The sequence below is a fragment of the Alosa alosa genome, chromosome 5 (assembly GCF_017589495.1).
Source record: "Alosa alosa isolate M-15738 ecotype Scorff River chromosome 5, AALO_Geno_1.1, whole genome shotgun sequence".
Taxonomy (NCBI): Eukaryota; Metazoa; Chordata; class Actinopteri; order Clupeiformes; family Clupeidae; genus Alosa; species Alosa alosa.
Genome location: NC_063193.1, coordinates 8,961,488 through 8,977,376, shown reverse-complemented (window position 1 = coordinate 8,977,376; position 15,889 = coordinate 8,961,488). Strand labels below are relative to the sequence as shown.

The 15,889-nt window shown below is 44.7% G+C and overlaps 1 protein-coding gene across 3 annotated transcripts in view; it reads left to right on the top strand.

Annotated features, from left to right (window-relative positions):
* Positions 1-15,889, top strand: part of fam189a2 (family with sequence similarity 189 member A2) — a 22,222-nt gene extending 6,333 nt beyond the window's left edge. For all 3 annotated transcript variants that reach the window (XM_048243316.1, XM_048243313.1, XM_048243315.1), the window contains exons 4-11: positions 5,366-5,485; positions 5,687-5,794; positions 6,442-6,575; positions 7,914-8,049; positions 8,385-8,457; positions 10,009-10,140; positions 11,967-12,271; positions 14,445-15,889. In XM_048243316.1, the coding sequence (XP_048099273.1) occupies positions 5,366-5,485; positions 5,687-5,794; positions 6,442-6,575; positions 7,914-8,049; positions 8,385-8,457; positions 10,009-10,140; positions 11,967-12,271; positions 14,445-14,783 (1,347 nt within the window). In that variant the 3' untranslated portion in view covers positions 14,784-15,889. The remainder of the gene's footprint in view (positions 1-5,365; positions 5,486-5,686; positions 5,795-6,441; positions 6,576-7,913; positions 8,050-8,384; positions 8,458-10,008; positions 10,141-11,966; positions 12,272-14,444) is intronic.

The window sequence follows — 15,889 nt, the reverse complement described above, 5'->3', positions numbered from 1 at the left end:
CACACACACACCCACACAGAATGGCCTCTGCTCACCATATGAAACCACCGCTGTTGCCATCATGCACACTGCCACATCAGACACAGTCAGTAGATGTTGGTGTGGGTAGCAGCCCATTCACTCTTAAGGGGGGGTTGTCTATAAATGTCCGCGAGTGATGTTTATAACGTTGGCCTTGGCTGTGAAGTCACACATTGAAATGGGGATGGCTTTCTAGTTTGATTGTACCACTAGAAAGGCAGTGGTGTGTATGCAAGTGTGTGTGAGTTGGGTGTTTTTCACTTCCCTTCCAGTGTATTTCAAGACCATCTCAAACTCTCATACGAATCAATAGGTCTGGTCTCCATGAGTCCAGTCTCAAGAGTAGCGAAAGGACAGCAACAACAACAAAAACAGCAACAACAACAACAACAGCAACAAATCTGTTTTGTATGTTAGCCACAGCAGCCAGACACAGCTCTTAGTGCTTTTCATCCTCAGGGGAGTGAGGTTTATGGAATCCCACCTACCAAGGCAATTCGGTGAGTTTAGCAATCCCCAGTAATCCCCCTGGAGAGAGCCGGTGGTGGACAGCGTGTCAGAAGGGTTATGGTAATGGTGTGTTTTGGAGGGACAGCTGGACAGCTCACTTCACTGAGCATCTCCCTGCCTCTCAGGGAGGTAGGAGCCCAGGGTCACATTCAGCTTGTACACATAGACACACACACACACACACACACACACACACACACACACACACACACACACACACACACACACACACACACACACACACACACACACACACACACACACACACACACACACACACATAACCTCATAGAAATACACACATACTCTCTTAAAATATGCAAACACACACACACGCACAAGCATGCATGCACACATACAGCATAAAATCACATGTGTCTCTTTTGTACACACACACACACATGCACACACACACACGAACACACACACGCACACACATACAGCGCTTAAAAGCGCTTATACACACACACAAACACAACACACACACAAACATACACACACACACACACACACACACACGCCCCATCACTGGCTGCTGTGGAGCTCAGCTGTCAGTAGAGAGCATCAGCAGCAGGGGCTGTTTCTAATAATACCCCCTCCTTGTCCTCCTCTGGACGGTGTTCCCGCTCCCTCTCCTTCTGCATCTCGCACATTGATGAAACACCACTGTGTGTCTGGTGTGTGTGTGTGTGTGTGTGTGTGTGTGTGTGTGTGTGTGTGTGTGTGTGTCATTTTCTGTACCCTGCAAACAAAAGAACCACAGCTGGGTTCTTACGTCTGTCTCACTTTCTTTCTTTCTTTCTTTCTCTCTTTCTTTCTATCTCTCTGACATACACACATTCTTTCTATCTCTCTGACACACACACACACACACACACACACACACACACACACACACACACACACACACACACACACACAATTATTCCAAAACAGAACACACTGGCATGTCACTGAGATTGAATTGGTTTGCTGATTCTGTGTGAAAGTGTGTTGTTAGAATCCCATGACTCACACTTTATAATTCCCTCATGATTGCGAGCTGTTAGCGCTGCTAGCTGTGAGTCTGCCAGCTCACAACATACAGGGTTTCACCACGTCACGGCAGCTGGCACACAGTTGACTAAGCAGTCCATCCTCACTCAAGGGCTTGGATTACACAGTAGCCTACCAAAGTAGGAGTCTGTGATAACCTGGCCATGGTCCCTGGGTCCCAGGATAGAGCCTTTATGATATTAGCATTGCAACAGGGAATAGAAAAGTATTTGACCCCCAGTTTACTCTGTTAGGCGTGTGGTCAGGATGTGGTTGAGCTCAACTACCTTGGTATGTTTGCGTGATAAAGTGCTTCCTTGCTCTTTCATTTGTTATGTTCAATGGGATGGAAGTTGGAACATTTTAGCAGCTGCTAACGCTACATCTAGACTAACAGAATGACGTATCCCCTCTCCTTTACACATAAATATGGTAATCATCATGTCCTTTCATGTGGAAATTAGCTATTAGATAAAAGTTGTCATGATTCAGCAATTACATTAATTTTGCTAAATTAGCGGCAATTATTCCTGAAAGACAGAGGGGTGGGATCATAGAGATGGAAGAGCCCCAGAGGACAGATCCTCTGACGGATAAGCGGGCCTCTCTGTCAGGAGTGGGGTGAGCTGTGTAGAGCCTCCATTTCACTCTTTCCCTGTGGATGGCAGGGTGCAGTGAGCGGACAGTTTCTCTGTGTGGAGCGCCGAGCGAGCGTGGGTGCCTGATTAGAGGCTTGCGCTGCGATGCCCGTATTTAATTGTTTGTCCGTTAGCTTGATTGCCGCATTCACTGTCTGAGATCTAGAGCTCTGTAAGCCTATATTTTTCCTCTCAATGGGGTCTCATTGTTCTGAACATCTTAGCTGTACACCTACTTGTACTTATACTTGTAGACTGAGACTCAGAATTTGATACTGGTCTGTTTTGTCCAGACATGAATGTGTAGATGTAGATGTAACAAACTGATGTAACAAACTGATATTGCTTATTAACTATCAAACATAGTGCTACTATCTAATAAGAAAATAGTAAATGCTAATGTGTAATACTGGGCTGTATTACACATTAGCATTTACTATTTTCTTATTAGATAGTAGCACTATGTTTGATAGTTAATAAGCAATATCAGTTTGTTACATCAGTTTGTTACATCTACATCTACACACTGAAAATGACAACTGGATGTAACAAATGGGAAGAGAATTTTGAATTTGCACCATGGATAAACTTTGGACTGGATACTCTAAAGGCCTGGGCTATTACAATCCTCACAGTCATGGATTTAAATTTGGATTTAAAGTTGTCAAGCCTCCAGACACAACAAACCTCTGAAGTATGCAAACTCAAGCATACTTACAGCATCTTTAGCTGTGGCTAATGATAAGCTGCTTGAGTATTTTAAACAAAAAAGAAGATATGATTGAGTGTTCAGCCAGGGCCTTTCCTTATCCCATAGCCAGACAGGCTTTAAAGGTGATTAGATCTCTCAGGGGGTACAGTCGACCGACTAACCCCTCGAAGGAGTGCACTCGGGTGCACAAGATGTTCTCCCTGATTGATTTCCTCCTGCTTATCCACCATGGAGAGACACATTTATCATCGTCAGTATCTTTTTGTCAAGTTCCACAGAGGCAGGATGTATCTGAGAATCTCCCGATGTTTCGGTCTTGTCCTGGGTGACGTTATTAGCTTTGCGATGCATCAGGGCAGATAGCGGTAATTAAGGGCAATTCATCACGGGGTGGCAGACAGAGACCTCGCCGTAGCGTCCACTCTGCAGGTAATGGAGGGTGACCTGATACAGCGATTCCTGACGTAGGCGGCTCCATTTCCTGCTAGAGCGAGATGCTGGAACGCAGAGAGGGGAGGTCACTGCAGTTTTATGGAACAGCCTACTCCAAGCCAGGGGTAGTCTGTCCATCTCTCTCTTTCTCTCTACCTCACTCTCTCTTTTTTACTACCACACAAACACACACACACAGACACTCTAACCCTTTCTCTAACCCATATTTTTCTCTCAAAATCTCTCTCTCTCTTGCCCAGTCTCCTCTCTCTCTCTCCCTCTCTGTCTCTCTCTCCACTGAGAGAGTAATGGAGCCTCATGGTCAGGCCATCTGTTCTCAAGTCTGGCGATGCTCTCCCCAATACGAGGCCTAGAAAACTGGAGTTGTCTCAAGGTTAAATCTTCTCACTCCTCCCTCACTTGTTTTGTATGGTCTCTCAGTTACAGAGGGGAAATGTGAAAATAGTGGAGCATTGTGAATATACATACAACATGCTTAAGAGCAGAAGACATGTTCTGATGAAACAAAACTGGTGTACACCAGGCCCCCATTCTTGGACAGATGGTCAGTAACAGGGCTTGTGTTATCACACTGTGTTTGTGTGTGCGTGCAACGTGCGTGGCTGCATGCGTGCGTGTGTGCCTGCATGTGTCTTTGTGTGCTTGGACATGTTTGTGTGTGTGTGTGTGTGTGTGTGTGTGTGTGTGCATGTAGGTGAGTATATGTGTTTCTGTATGTGTGATTTGTTCGTTGCTGCAGTGTCCTGCTTGTCTCACCTTGATCACACTGGCTCGTTATGCTGAGCTCATCTGGGACCTCCTGCAGCCTGGGTTTGTATTCACACTGGTCACGCGAGCGTCTGTTCCTTCCATCCATCCAGCAGAAGTTCAGGGGCTTTGTTTGGAGTGTGTGTGTGTGTTTGTGTGTGTGTGTGTTGGGGGTGGTGCGAAGGTTAGCTGGGCAATCTTCAGACCCCAGGAGACAGTCAGATATTTTTAAAGCGGCCTTTTTTTGGACACACATCCACCAGCATAAAAGCTCCAAGCAATTTACACCCTGAGTAGGGGGTGGAGGAACCTCCGAGTCACTGCTCAGTCTATCTGCTAATGAGGTTGTGGGTACCGAAATGGGGACGCTGATCATTTCCCATCAACAGCAAGGGTGCATGATGGGACTTTCACTGTGTGCTGTCTGTGCTCTGTTGGAACTTTGTAGGATGGTCTGTTCTTCACAGGGATTATTTTGGTCATATATGGCCTGGTATATAAATGGATAGGTCACTTTTAGATTGTGGTACAATGTATAAGAGTATGCTGAGAGGTACAGTATGTCTTGGCTAATTATGACTGCCACTTGCACTAGTGCAGCGGGGAGACTAAAAGCAGTTTTCGTGGAATAGCTCGCCACACATGTACACACACACACACACACACACTGGCACACTATAGTAAAAATCTAGACATACCACAAAGCAGTGTGTAATGTTAGAATGGTAGAAGTGTGCCTGTACAAAACAAATACAGATGTGCATTTGGGCGTCGCCAAAGAACTTTGTCCGCTAGTGCAGACTTGTCTTAGTGAGGTAGTGCACACACGTTTGTGACATGAGTGTGATGAGTATGGCTTTAGAACACACAGTATTTTGTACAGAATGTGTACAATGTGTAATTTACATGTAAGATTTTAGTTTCAACAATCAGCAACCAAAGGGAGAGCATGTAAGACTTGCAGTTTACAAGAAGTTGCAGGAGTAGTGAATAAAAAATAAGACGCAGGGTTTTTTTCCCTCAGCGGCTGCAGCACTATATATAGGTTATGCAGTTCATCTAGTTGGAGAGATACTGTAGAAAGAAAAGAAAACAAATATGCGTGTGGTTTTGGAATATTGTAGCAGTCTCTGTTTTAGATACAGAGGAAAATTAAATAGTAGGAGACATATGTTATCAATGTGTTGTGTATCACATTTATGTATAACATTAATAACAAGCATTCATGTATTGTGTTTTCTGTCAACAGAGTGAGCTTGGTGACATCTGCAACTGTTGTGCTGAAACTCCGATTACAAAGTGCGAGGAGGAGAAAATGCTGAAAATTTACCCGGGCTACTCATGCAACACGATGCGGGTGCTTCTTAAGGTGAATGTGTGTATGTGTCAGAGTGAGAGAGGATGGGACAGCAGCGTGTTCTCAAATATGATCATTTTACCAGATAGTCAGAGCAGTGTGTTGAACATGTATACAATATGTCCTGTATTTTATGGTTAGCATGTTCTTATTTGACCAGACATATTGCTCTGTCCTCTAAGCACAGCTCTCTTTTCCTCTGCTGCGCTCTAGAAAGTTCTCTTTGCGCTGTGTGCCTTGAATGCTGTGACCACGGCAGTGTGCCTGGTAGCTGCGGCACTTCGATACCTCCAGATCTTCAGTGCCAGGCGGCCCTGCATGGTAAGGCCCACCAATCACACTTCACCTTGCCGGTCATGTGATTTCACAGCTCATGTACTGGATTCTCAGCAGCTTGACAGGGCTGCTGGCAACTGCATTCTCACCTTCCCCTGTCATGTTGTCTAGTTCTGTCTTATCTAAGAATATCAGTGAAAGCTCTCCCGGATTGCAAAGTAAAGCCACATCCATTGAGAAATGTCTTCACTTTCCAGTCACATCTTATTTCAACATGTCAAAGCAACAAGAAAACAACGTCAATAGCAGTTTTAAACCATAATCCTTTTTTTTTAAGATACTCCGAAGCTATTGACATAAAGTAGAGAACGCTAGATATTCAAATTGCATTAAACTGAATTACTCAAACTTAGGATCTCACACATTCATCATAACAGTACATATAAGTACAGTACATACAAGAAGAACAAAATGTGTAAATTATTTGTAAACATCAGTTAGATTATTTACTTATAGCAGATGCTGTAGATCAGAAGAATGTCTAAAAATGTAGCCCTATCTTCATTCCAGCAGTGTGGGTAATCTGCATAAAACTGAATTCATGGCTCCCTGCATGGCCTCAACCATAGTGAATGAGTGCAGATCCTCTCCAAGTGTCATGAGCCGGCTCTCACTGTCCTTCTGCTCCCCAGGAGGAACCGCGGGGAGCTGTGGAGGATGCCGAAGAGCCAGCCCGGCCACCCGACCCAGACGAGTTTGTGCCCCCAGCGCCACCCCCGTCCTATTTCTCCACCTTCTACTCCTACACCCCGCGGCTGGCTCGCAGGTAACTCCATTTTCTCATTCTGTCTTTTTGTCAGTATTTTACTGCCTACCTGCCCAGGGACTAGGCTATGGGAGGAAATTACCGATATTTCCTGCAACCTGACACAATGCATCTTTCCTAGTTTTGTACAAGGTTAATGTCTTTTGTAGCCTGGGAATACCAAGAGGCCATTGAAGCCCATTTCCAATCCCCCTTAAACACAGGCACGCAAATAGGCTGCAATCGCTAATCTAGCATGGACGTTTATTTCTTTGGAATTGAGTAAACTAATGAATTTAAAACCTTCATTTACAAAATTGCTACACTTTTGAAACGATTTGGTAAGAGTTTAATGTACCAATTTAGGTTTAATTTCACTGGTAGTTACGCCCCTGCTGGAAGTAGTAAATTAACCTTTTCCAGACGCACTCCCAATTGTACAATTGTAATGGTCTGGGTGATATTCAATTTTTTGCACCTGTATATGAAACAAAACACTAGGAGTTAAATAGTGTTTAAAATATGTTATTGTTTAGCATTGTTATGTGCAGCATCCTTTTGGACAACAGAGGTGTAATCTGCACTGTGTAGGCCTATATCGTGCAGCTCAACCCTGCACTCGCCCGGTCCTGGACTCAAACCTGCAACTCACAACTCTCTGATTGGGAGTCGAGCGTGCTAGCACTTGAGCTAAAACCCTGGGGTGTTAGCTCTCTCACTGGCACGTCTTTTAAGGCGTTGGGAAGGGGGTTTATCAAACATACCGTACATACTGCACAGCTATGTACCAGCTGGCTATCCTTACAGAGGCATAATGCTGAAATTTCCCATTAGTTGTCTCTTATTAGGCTGCGTCTAGATTTCTAGGCCAGTCTCTTATATCTGCTGTCATGAAATCTCACTGAACAGATGTCTCAGTTGGATTCAGTTACTGTTATGTATGATACAAATAGAGTTAGCTGGCTTTAAACTTTGAGTTTTATCCACATTCACCCCGTCAGTCGTCAGGAGGACATAGTGTCCTCTCTCACCCTGCCTGGACTTGAGGGCGTCTCAGACTTCCCGCTGCCTTGCTGACGTGCATGCGTTTGGCAGATGTGTGTAGCGGAGAGCTATTTGGCAGGACAATAAGGAAACTCCTGCTGGGGCTCTGGTGTGATGTGCGATGCCTATTCCATAACATCTATTGGCTGGACCCCAGCTGGATCGAGAGAGGAAGGAGCTATGTTGCTTGGCAGAGAGCTTTTGATTTTTATGCTGTTGATGGTTTGATGACACTTGTTGTGGGGTAATGATGCTTACAAAATGTGTGTGTGTGTGTGTGTGTATATCTGTGTGTATGTGTGTGTTTATCAACAGAATGTTTGGTGACAGTGTGATCCCCCTGCCTCATATATATGGCGCACGGATCAAAGGGGTGGAGGTCTTCTGTCCTCTGGACCCTCCTCCTCCATATGAGTCAGTTCCTGGAGTATCCAACCCCTCCACCGCCCAGGTATTGCACATCCTTGCATAACATAACCACAAAAACAGAAGCAATGGAACAAAAAATGTTTACAAATGCTGCTGGCCGCTTTGGGCTCCTTTTTGTCATATGTGTCAAATTCAGGTTCATGGCGACAGATAGAAGTGAACTATTTTGATAGGCTAGTTATTTATACGGTTGAGTAAACTTAGATGCAGTTTAAAGTGAGATAATCTTTACATGACCTTCTGTGCTTTTCTTAGAGGGCCCACTGATTAGCAGTGTCACACAGTTTATTTTGGCCAGGCCTTTTGCTCTTCGACTTGCCCTTAAAATCCAGCCTCTCTATTATCTACTGCTCCCAGGAGACAGAGATCCAGATGACAGATCTGACCGATGGAGTGAGGGACCACTCAGAGGCGGCGGCGTCCATCACTGGTGAGGAAAATTCACAGCAAGGTCAATTGAAGTTTGTCCATGTGCAAGGAAGCACTTTCATTTGTTAAGCCGCAAAATTGACTGTCTATGGCTCAACACCCATGTGTTCTGAAGTTCTCAAAATGGTGGAAAGATGGTCATGTTCAGGAAGTCAAGGCCAAGACTGATTGTGTGGTTTTGTTTTTAGGAAGATGTTGGCTTCTGTCCCATGCTACATGACATAGATCCGCAATGTATTGATGTTGTGATTTGAACAGTATAATCTTAAGACTCAAAAGCAGTGTCCCCCACCTCCACAGAGTTATTTTCGAGGTGCTGTTGCGGACGAGCCAGCACTATACTTACATGACTGAGTCATAACCTTGCTGTGGCGACAGAGAGTGTCCATCTCCAACTATGTCATCTGCATATAAAAAGCACATGCATTTTGCTTGTAGGTCGGTCACAGCCCTTGTCCCTCTGCCAGAATGTCTCTTCAGAGTCCTTTTCAGAACACATTAGTCAATGCGTTTGAGTCTCCCAAGCTGTACGAAAATGAAAACATTCTGAACTTGCTGAACTATTATCAGTCCCATCTCTCCCTTTCTGTCTTTCTTTCTTTATTTCTTTCTCTCTCTTTTTTTCTCTCTCACTCTTTCTCTCATGCAATGCAGTTCTTCCAGAGGTTAGACTCTCCCTTGTTCCCAGTTGGACCACAGTTTGATATTGGCCCTTACTAAACTATGTTTGCTTGAGCATGATAAATGACCCCCTACTGATGAGCGGACCCAGAGACAAGGAAGAGTGAGTGCATCTGCAGGGGAAATGTTCTCCTACTGTGAGCCATACTTGGAGGAGCTCTCAGATTGATGGAGACTGGAGAGTTGGCCCTTTTGTACCGTCCGCTCTCCTGTCCTTCAGCCAGCATGTGGTCGTTTCGGCCATGGTGGACAAAGACTGACACCACGAGGCCAGTGTCTATTCACAACCTGGGCTCCTAGACAAATTCATGATGGGGTCCATTCAATTTGTGATTGGATCAATTAGATCTCATCAAATAGCCTAGCCTAGAAATCTAGACGCACCCTAGTGGCAGGTTTAGTCTAGCAACTCTCCGGTTGCAACGGTTTGGCTTGAATTCCCTGCTACTTGAAAACAAATAAGATGGAAGTTGATGTTGGCGAACAGTGTGACACGAGTTAAGCTTTTATTAAGTTGGCAAAAGTTTGAACTAGCCAAATAGCTCCGCTGGTGGGAAACGCATGGGACTCATAGCGCTGTCCTATTGCGTGCAGAGGGAATTTGAAAGACAACCGATTATCCCGCCCCTCGGACTGAGCACTGCGAATGGTGATAGGCCAGACCCTACATTTTAATGTTGGTCTGGCTCATCAGGCTACAAATAGCCAGTTCCAGCTGAAAATTCTAAAGCACGTAGGCTTATAGACAGACATGTGATCTAGAGTCCTATGGTCCAACCTCAGATTTTTTTTCTGTTGTTATTTTTAAAGCAATCACCTGTGACACAGCAGATGTGACCTTTGACCTCTAAGTGGTCTTGTTTTGATTCAGACAGCTGCCTGCAAACGGCGACTTCCTCAGTGGCGGCGGCCACAGCAGCGCCAGCGACCCAGACCAGTAGGAGAGCCCACAAGCTCCGCAGGTCCAACAGTGACCCGGTGCTTTTGGACCTGGCCGCTAAAGGTAAGTTATGTGTTCGCATTCACTTGCCTTGTTGGTCTTGTTAAAAGACTTCTAGAGATTCTTTGGGGAGGAAATGGCTAAGAGTTCTAATACTGATATCCGGTCCTCCTACCAGTGTAATCAGTGTCCTCAAGATTGTCTGATCCAGCATAACAACTGTGTGTCATGATATACTGCATTTAAGCAAGTAAAGCAACGACACAAACACAGTGCTTAACCATTTTGATGAGTCATAATTCGGCCTTATGTTTCCTTGTTGTGCCTGGGGGGCAAAGCCACATGAATAAATAGAGGTTACATAGGCCCCTAAGGTTGTTTATCATGACTTGCATACACTTGCATCAGGCTCCCATTAACATCACGCTCCTGTGATAACAACTAAAGAAAGAAAGACAAATACATGACCTGAAATATTTATGAAGTTAAAAAGGATTTACAGGAGACGGTCAATTTTTTTTTTTTAAATCGGGCTCAACTGTAATGTAATAACAGTTTTATAAGTGGCTAGCTGACAGTCCTGCTTTCTAGATTCAGCGTTCGATGACAGGGCCAGAGGCTGGGTGTGAAGCTTTGGCTCGGTGGGCCTTTTCTCATCGTAAATCTGCAGTCTGTCCATCTGTCAGTGGACACATGAGGAGCCCTTTATATATAGCCCTCTTTCCTCTCACTTACAGACTAGTGATCCCTGCAGTTCGGCTTAGAGGCAGTTTCTCGGCGGTCAAGGCGGCTTTGCCTCATCTGAACAACACGTGCCAAGCTTCAAATGTTTTCCAAAATAAATAGACACGTACAGGCAGGCTGTGTAACTTCATGAAATGGATTCAGACAGGTTTGACTATGTGGTCTTGCTCGAGGGCTCTCCCACAGTATATTTCATTTAGATATGCATCTCGCTCTTCAGTGTTTTGGAATGTCTAGTTGAAAAGCGTACATGTATCATATTCAGCCCCTGTGGCTGTTGAGTAACGTTGCAGTGCATCATGGATATAGCTATGATCCAGGAGGTTCCTGCTTACCATGCTGCTATTCATGGGTATACCACAGTTCAGTGACAACCCCCCACCACACACACACACACACACACACACACACACACACACACACACACACACACACACACACACACACACACACACACACACACATACACACTCAACCCAACAGCAACAGCAAAGCCTGTGTCAGAGAGCTGTGTTTCAATAATCACAATGAAAATCAGACTAAAAAGACAAAAAAGACAAAAAAGAGCAAAACAAGCAAATTCAGAAAAGTGACATTTATTGCTATAGGCATGTGATAAACTGTGCCACAAAGCATGGTGATGCTGTGAAATAGTGGGCAGTAGAGAGAAGGTGGATGTAGATTGTGGCAGTTGTTAGCAAGTGTGTGCTAAATAGTTTCAAAGTGAGTAGCTGTATGTCACTGACTATAGATTGCCCTGTTCAGAAGATCATGCAGGATGTTGTAAATGGGTCAGCTGTGTGTTAGCCGATATGTCAGGCTGGTAGGTAGACTACTGTGTCCTGCAGTAATTAATAGATCACTTGATCTTTCAGATTTTACTGTCCTGGTTGTTCTAGGTTGTCCTACTCTCTCTCTGCTTACATTCGATTGCCTCCTCATCTCTCTATCCTCTCTCCCTTTCTCTCTCCCTTCATTTTCAACAATGGACATGGACATTTGGACAAATGGACATTTTCTCCCTGTCCATCCACCCTTCCTTTCTTGGTCTTCTCTCGTCATCACTGGAAATCGTATGATGTCATTTCCTGTCTTTGTTTCGATGTCTAATCCCCCCACTCTCCCTCTCCGTTGCCCTCCTTTAGTGTTAAGCTGCGAGGCGGCCACCCAGACGGACACAGGGACGGCCTCTGAGCAGGCGGCCTCGGGCGCGGCCAGGGTAACACTGCGGCGGGGCCGGGGTCCTCGGCGGCCGCGGCCCACCTCCATGGTGGACTACCAGAGCTACCGCGACACCAAGCTGCTGGTGGCGCGCTTCCTGGAGCACTCGTCCTCGTGGAGTAGGCTGGAGCCCGAGGTGCAGGAGCTGGTCAACAGCATCAAGAGCATGCTGCGCTCCGACGAAGAGCACATGGAGGAGGCGGTCCGCTGCGCCAGCTTCATAGACCAGGTCAGTCGCAGTCCAGCCAAGGGACATGAGCCTCTTATATATACATAAAGTGGCCAGAAACACTGACAGGAATTTTAGCTTCATAGACCAGGTCAGTCACTGTTGGACCAAAAGACATGAGCCTTATACTGTATATAGACAGGTCTGGGTAAATGATAGGGACAACCTTCCAGGAATGGTAAGTGATTTTCACTGTTCAAATGAAGCTACATTCTGTCAACATTAGGCCCTACTTTTTTTTTTTTTTTTTTTTTTTTCTTAGACTCCAAACCAAAGCAAAAAAAAGTCACTGCCACAGAATTCTAGCCTGATGTAGTCATACTGAATTCTAGTCAGAATATGAGTCTGATACTGCTCCATTGGGACATAATTATGGGGCGTGTTTCAACCGATACAGTGGGGGAATGCCTCTGCACTCAATTGGATAAACCTAACCAATCAGAGCAACGAAATAGCTAACCGTGAGGTGTAGGAAGAAAACACACGAACCATCCTTCTTCTCCACAAATGCCTTAACATTGTTTTCTGGTCTTTTGTAAAAGTTAGTGCCATCAATAACGCCTAGCCTACCACACTCATTAGCGAAATCTAAGAGATACGTAGTAGGGTAGGCTATTAGGAAAAAACGGATAGCCTATATCCCCTCCATTTTTAAAAATAATTCTGTTGAACATTGATATGCTACAAACATGTTAAACAGCTGGGAAAGGCTGTCGCAAATCCCTCGAACAGGGTGGTCAATCAGAGATTTCAAACGAATGAGGGAACATGTCGCAACAGCGCTGTTTTCCCTTGATGAAAGTGAAACCACAAGTTTTCCCACATCTCAACTTTGGCCAAAGTTTTCAGAAATAATCGTTTTCAGTGATAAAACCTCATTAAATAATATGCATTTTCCATATGGGGTCTTAAAAGCCATGTAGCCTATCTTTCTAGCCACAGCGTTTTTGTTTCAAACATAAGCCTAATCTAAGCGTGCTCAGATGACGTGATAGACCAGGCGCTGGTGCTCACCTGTCCATCATCGTAAAGCCTGATTTGATTGGTCCGCCTGATCTAGGGCGAGCATACTTGCTCCACAATGGAGCAATGCCAGACCGAACTTCCCAACCTCAAATGTTGTGAGCGGGACCAAGTTCGGAATGGCACCCAGGCTAACAGAATTCTTTCTTCCTCAAACCTCTGAATTAAGTTACAGCTCTGACATTCTCTGAATATTCTGCCAAAAGTGGCCAGAAAAACAATTACAGGAATTTCAGCTTCATAGAACAGGTCAGTTGCAGTAGGCTCAAATGACAGGAGCCTCTTTCATTCATACATACAGTCCTTACAATTTACAGACACAGCCTTCCAGCAACCAGTAATAATTTTCACGACAGTAATTTCCCTGTGTATTAGCTACATTGTGTATTAACCACATGACATGACGTGTTTTATGGCAATAAAAAAAGACGAAACCATGTATTGACTGCACCCGTGTATTGACCGCAGTTCCAAATAGCTCCAGCCTCAGTCCACTCCTTGTGAAGTTCCCCAAGTTTTTGAATCGACTTTGCTTGACAATTCTCTCAAGGCTGCTGTCATCCTTACACTCCTTGTGGAGAGTGTCAATAAGTCCCTTCTGGACAAGTATCAAGTCTGCATTCTTTCCCATGATTGTGGTTGTGTTTACTGAAGCACACTTTAAAGGCTCAGGAAACGGACATTTCTGTATTATAACCTCTTTATTCTAATATTTTGAGATAATAAGATTATAATAATTATTATAATAAAAATGGCTTAAAATATTTCACTTTATGTCTATAAGATACACTTTTTGTTATCTAAATTACAGGGGAAAAATGAGTTGCACCTTTTCACCCACACATAAATTTAAGCAGTCAGTTAAATACACACTTCTTTTAAACCACTATACTAACAAACAGGTTGAATCCTCTGTGAATTGACAACTAAGTGTGAGGTGTAACTACTATAAAGGTTTCATATTGAAACGTATGGTATGCTGTGCGCTCCTAGTGATACAGTGATGTAACAATTTGCGGAATTTGTGGAATTTTGAGTTTTTTGTGACCTTTATGGCACCAGTTAAATTAGCACTGTAGTGCGGTTTATACACACACGTCAAGTGTTTACGGATTCTGATGACCCTGTCATTCCTCTCTCTGCGCTCCAGGTCATCACCGGGTCAGAAGCCACGACCTCGCAGCCTGCCCCGTCACTCCAGCCAGCTGCCCTGGAGGTGGCCCCTGCGCCGGAGCCCTTGGCCCAGACGCTCCCGCGCAGGAAGCGGCCAGGCCAGCTGCACCTGCGCAGCTGCGGGGACCTGAGCACCTTCACCTGGGCCGAGCTGCAGCTGGGGGTGGGCACGGTGCGCAGGGGGGTCACCGGGGAGCGCCGGCCCGGGTCTCGCACCGCCAGCTCGCGACTGGGCTCCCGGGCAGGCAGCTCCCGACTTGGGGAGCACGACAGGCCGCACAGCCTGATTGGGGTGTTCCGGGAAACCGTGCTGTGAGTGGCGCCACCACCTGAAACCCACCAGAACCCAATCCAATCCAACCCAAAGGCCACTCACCCCCATGGCCTGTCTTGACCTTTCACCCCATGCCTCTCTCTCGTTGCCCCATGGCAACAACAGACAGTTTTGTACTTAAAAGACTCATACCTGAGGGAGCACATGTCTCCTTGGACAAGATTAAGTTTTTAAAGTTTTTTTTTTTTTTTTTTTTTTTTGAAGTTTGATTTGTTTTTGTTATCTCTGCCAAGAAGGTTATGTTTTTGGTGTTGTTTGTTTCTTTGTCTGTCTGGCTGTCAGCAGGATTATGGAAAAAACTACTGGCCTGATTTTCATGGAAGCCTTCCACTGGAAGGAAGTAGCATGGGCCAAGGAAGAACCTTTTAAATTACAGGGCAGGCACATCATTTAGTTTTCACTTTCATTAACATTATGAGGAAGGCCATATGGCCTTGGCTGATGTGAGCACTCATTGTCTGCCCCTCTAGTTTGACTCTGTGTTAAGTAACTTCAGTTTAACTCACTTCCCTTTCAGATGTGATTTAGAAGTAGAATGAGAAGGACGTCAGAAAATGTTTGAGCAATTCATCTTTCCTCTTACCTAAATTAAGACAGAAATACAGGCATGTAATCCCAGATAACAGATGGCCACACCGTTGTTATCTCCACTGAGCTGGGATGTTCGTTGACCAAGTCAGTGCCTTTTCACTACTGTTTCTGTTCTAGTTTCTGTGATATGTTCTGCCTTGTACACCTACTGTAAGTGCATTGTGTCGTGTATGAATGATTTGTTTTTAAACATCAAGAAGTGTCAAGAAAGTAAGTGTAGCAGAAGAATGGTAGACGTTCTGTGAAGTATTGCCTAGCATTGCAATTAGTTTATGTTTGTTTATATCACTTATGGTTTAACAACAAAAAGTGTTTTGGCATTGATTACACACTGAAATTGCAATGTCCCATCTCCTTTAGTGTTTCAGGCCACTACTGGTTGAATACTCAGATAACTATACAGATGTAATACAATAATTCAGAGGCTTGATGAGGAAAAGTGCTGACAATCAAACAGGAGTTAATAAATTGTACAGTTGAAAAAGTGGTAAGTTGAA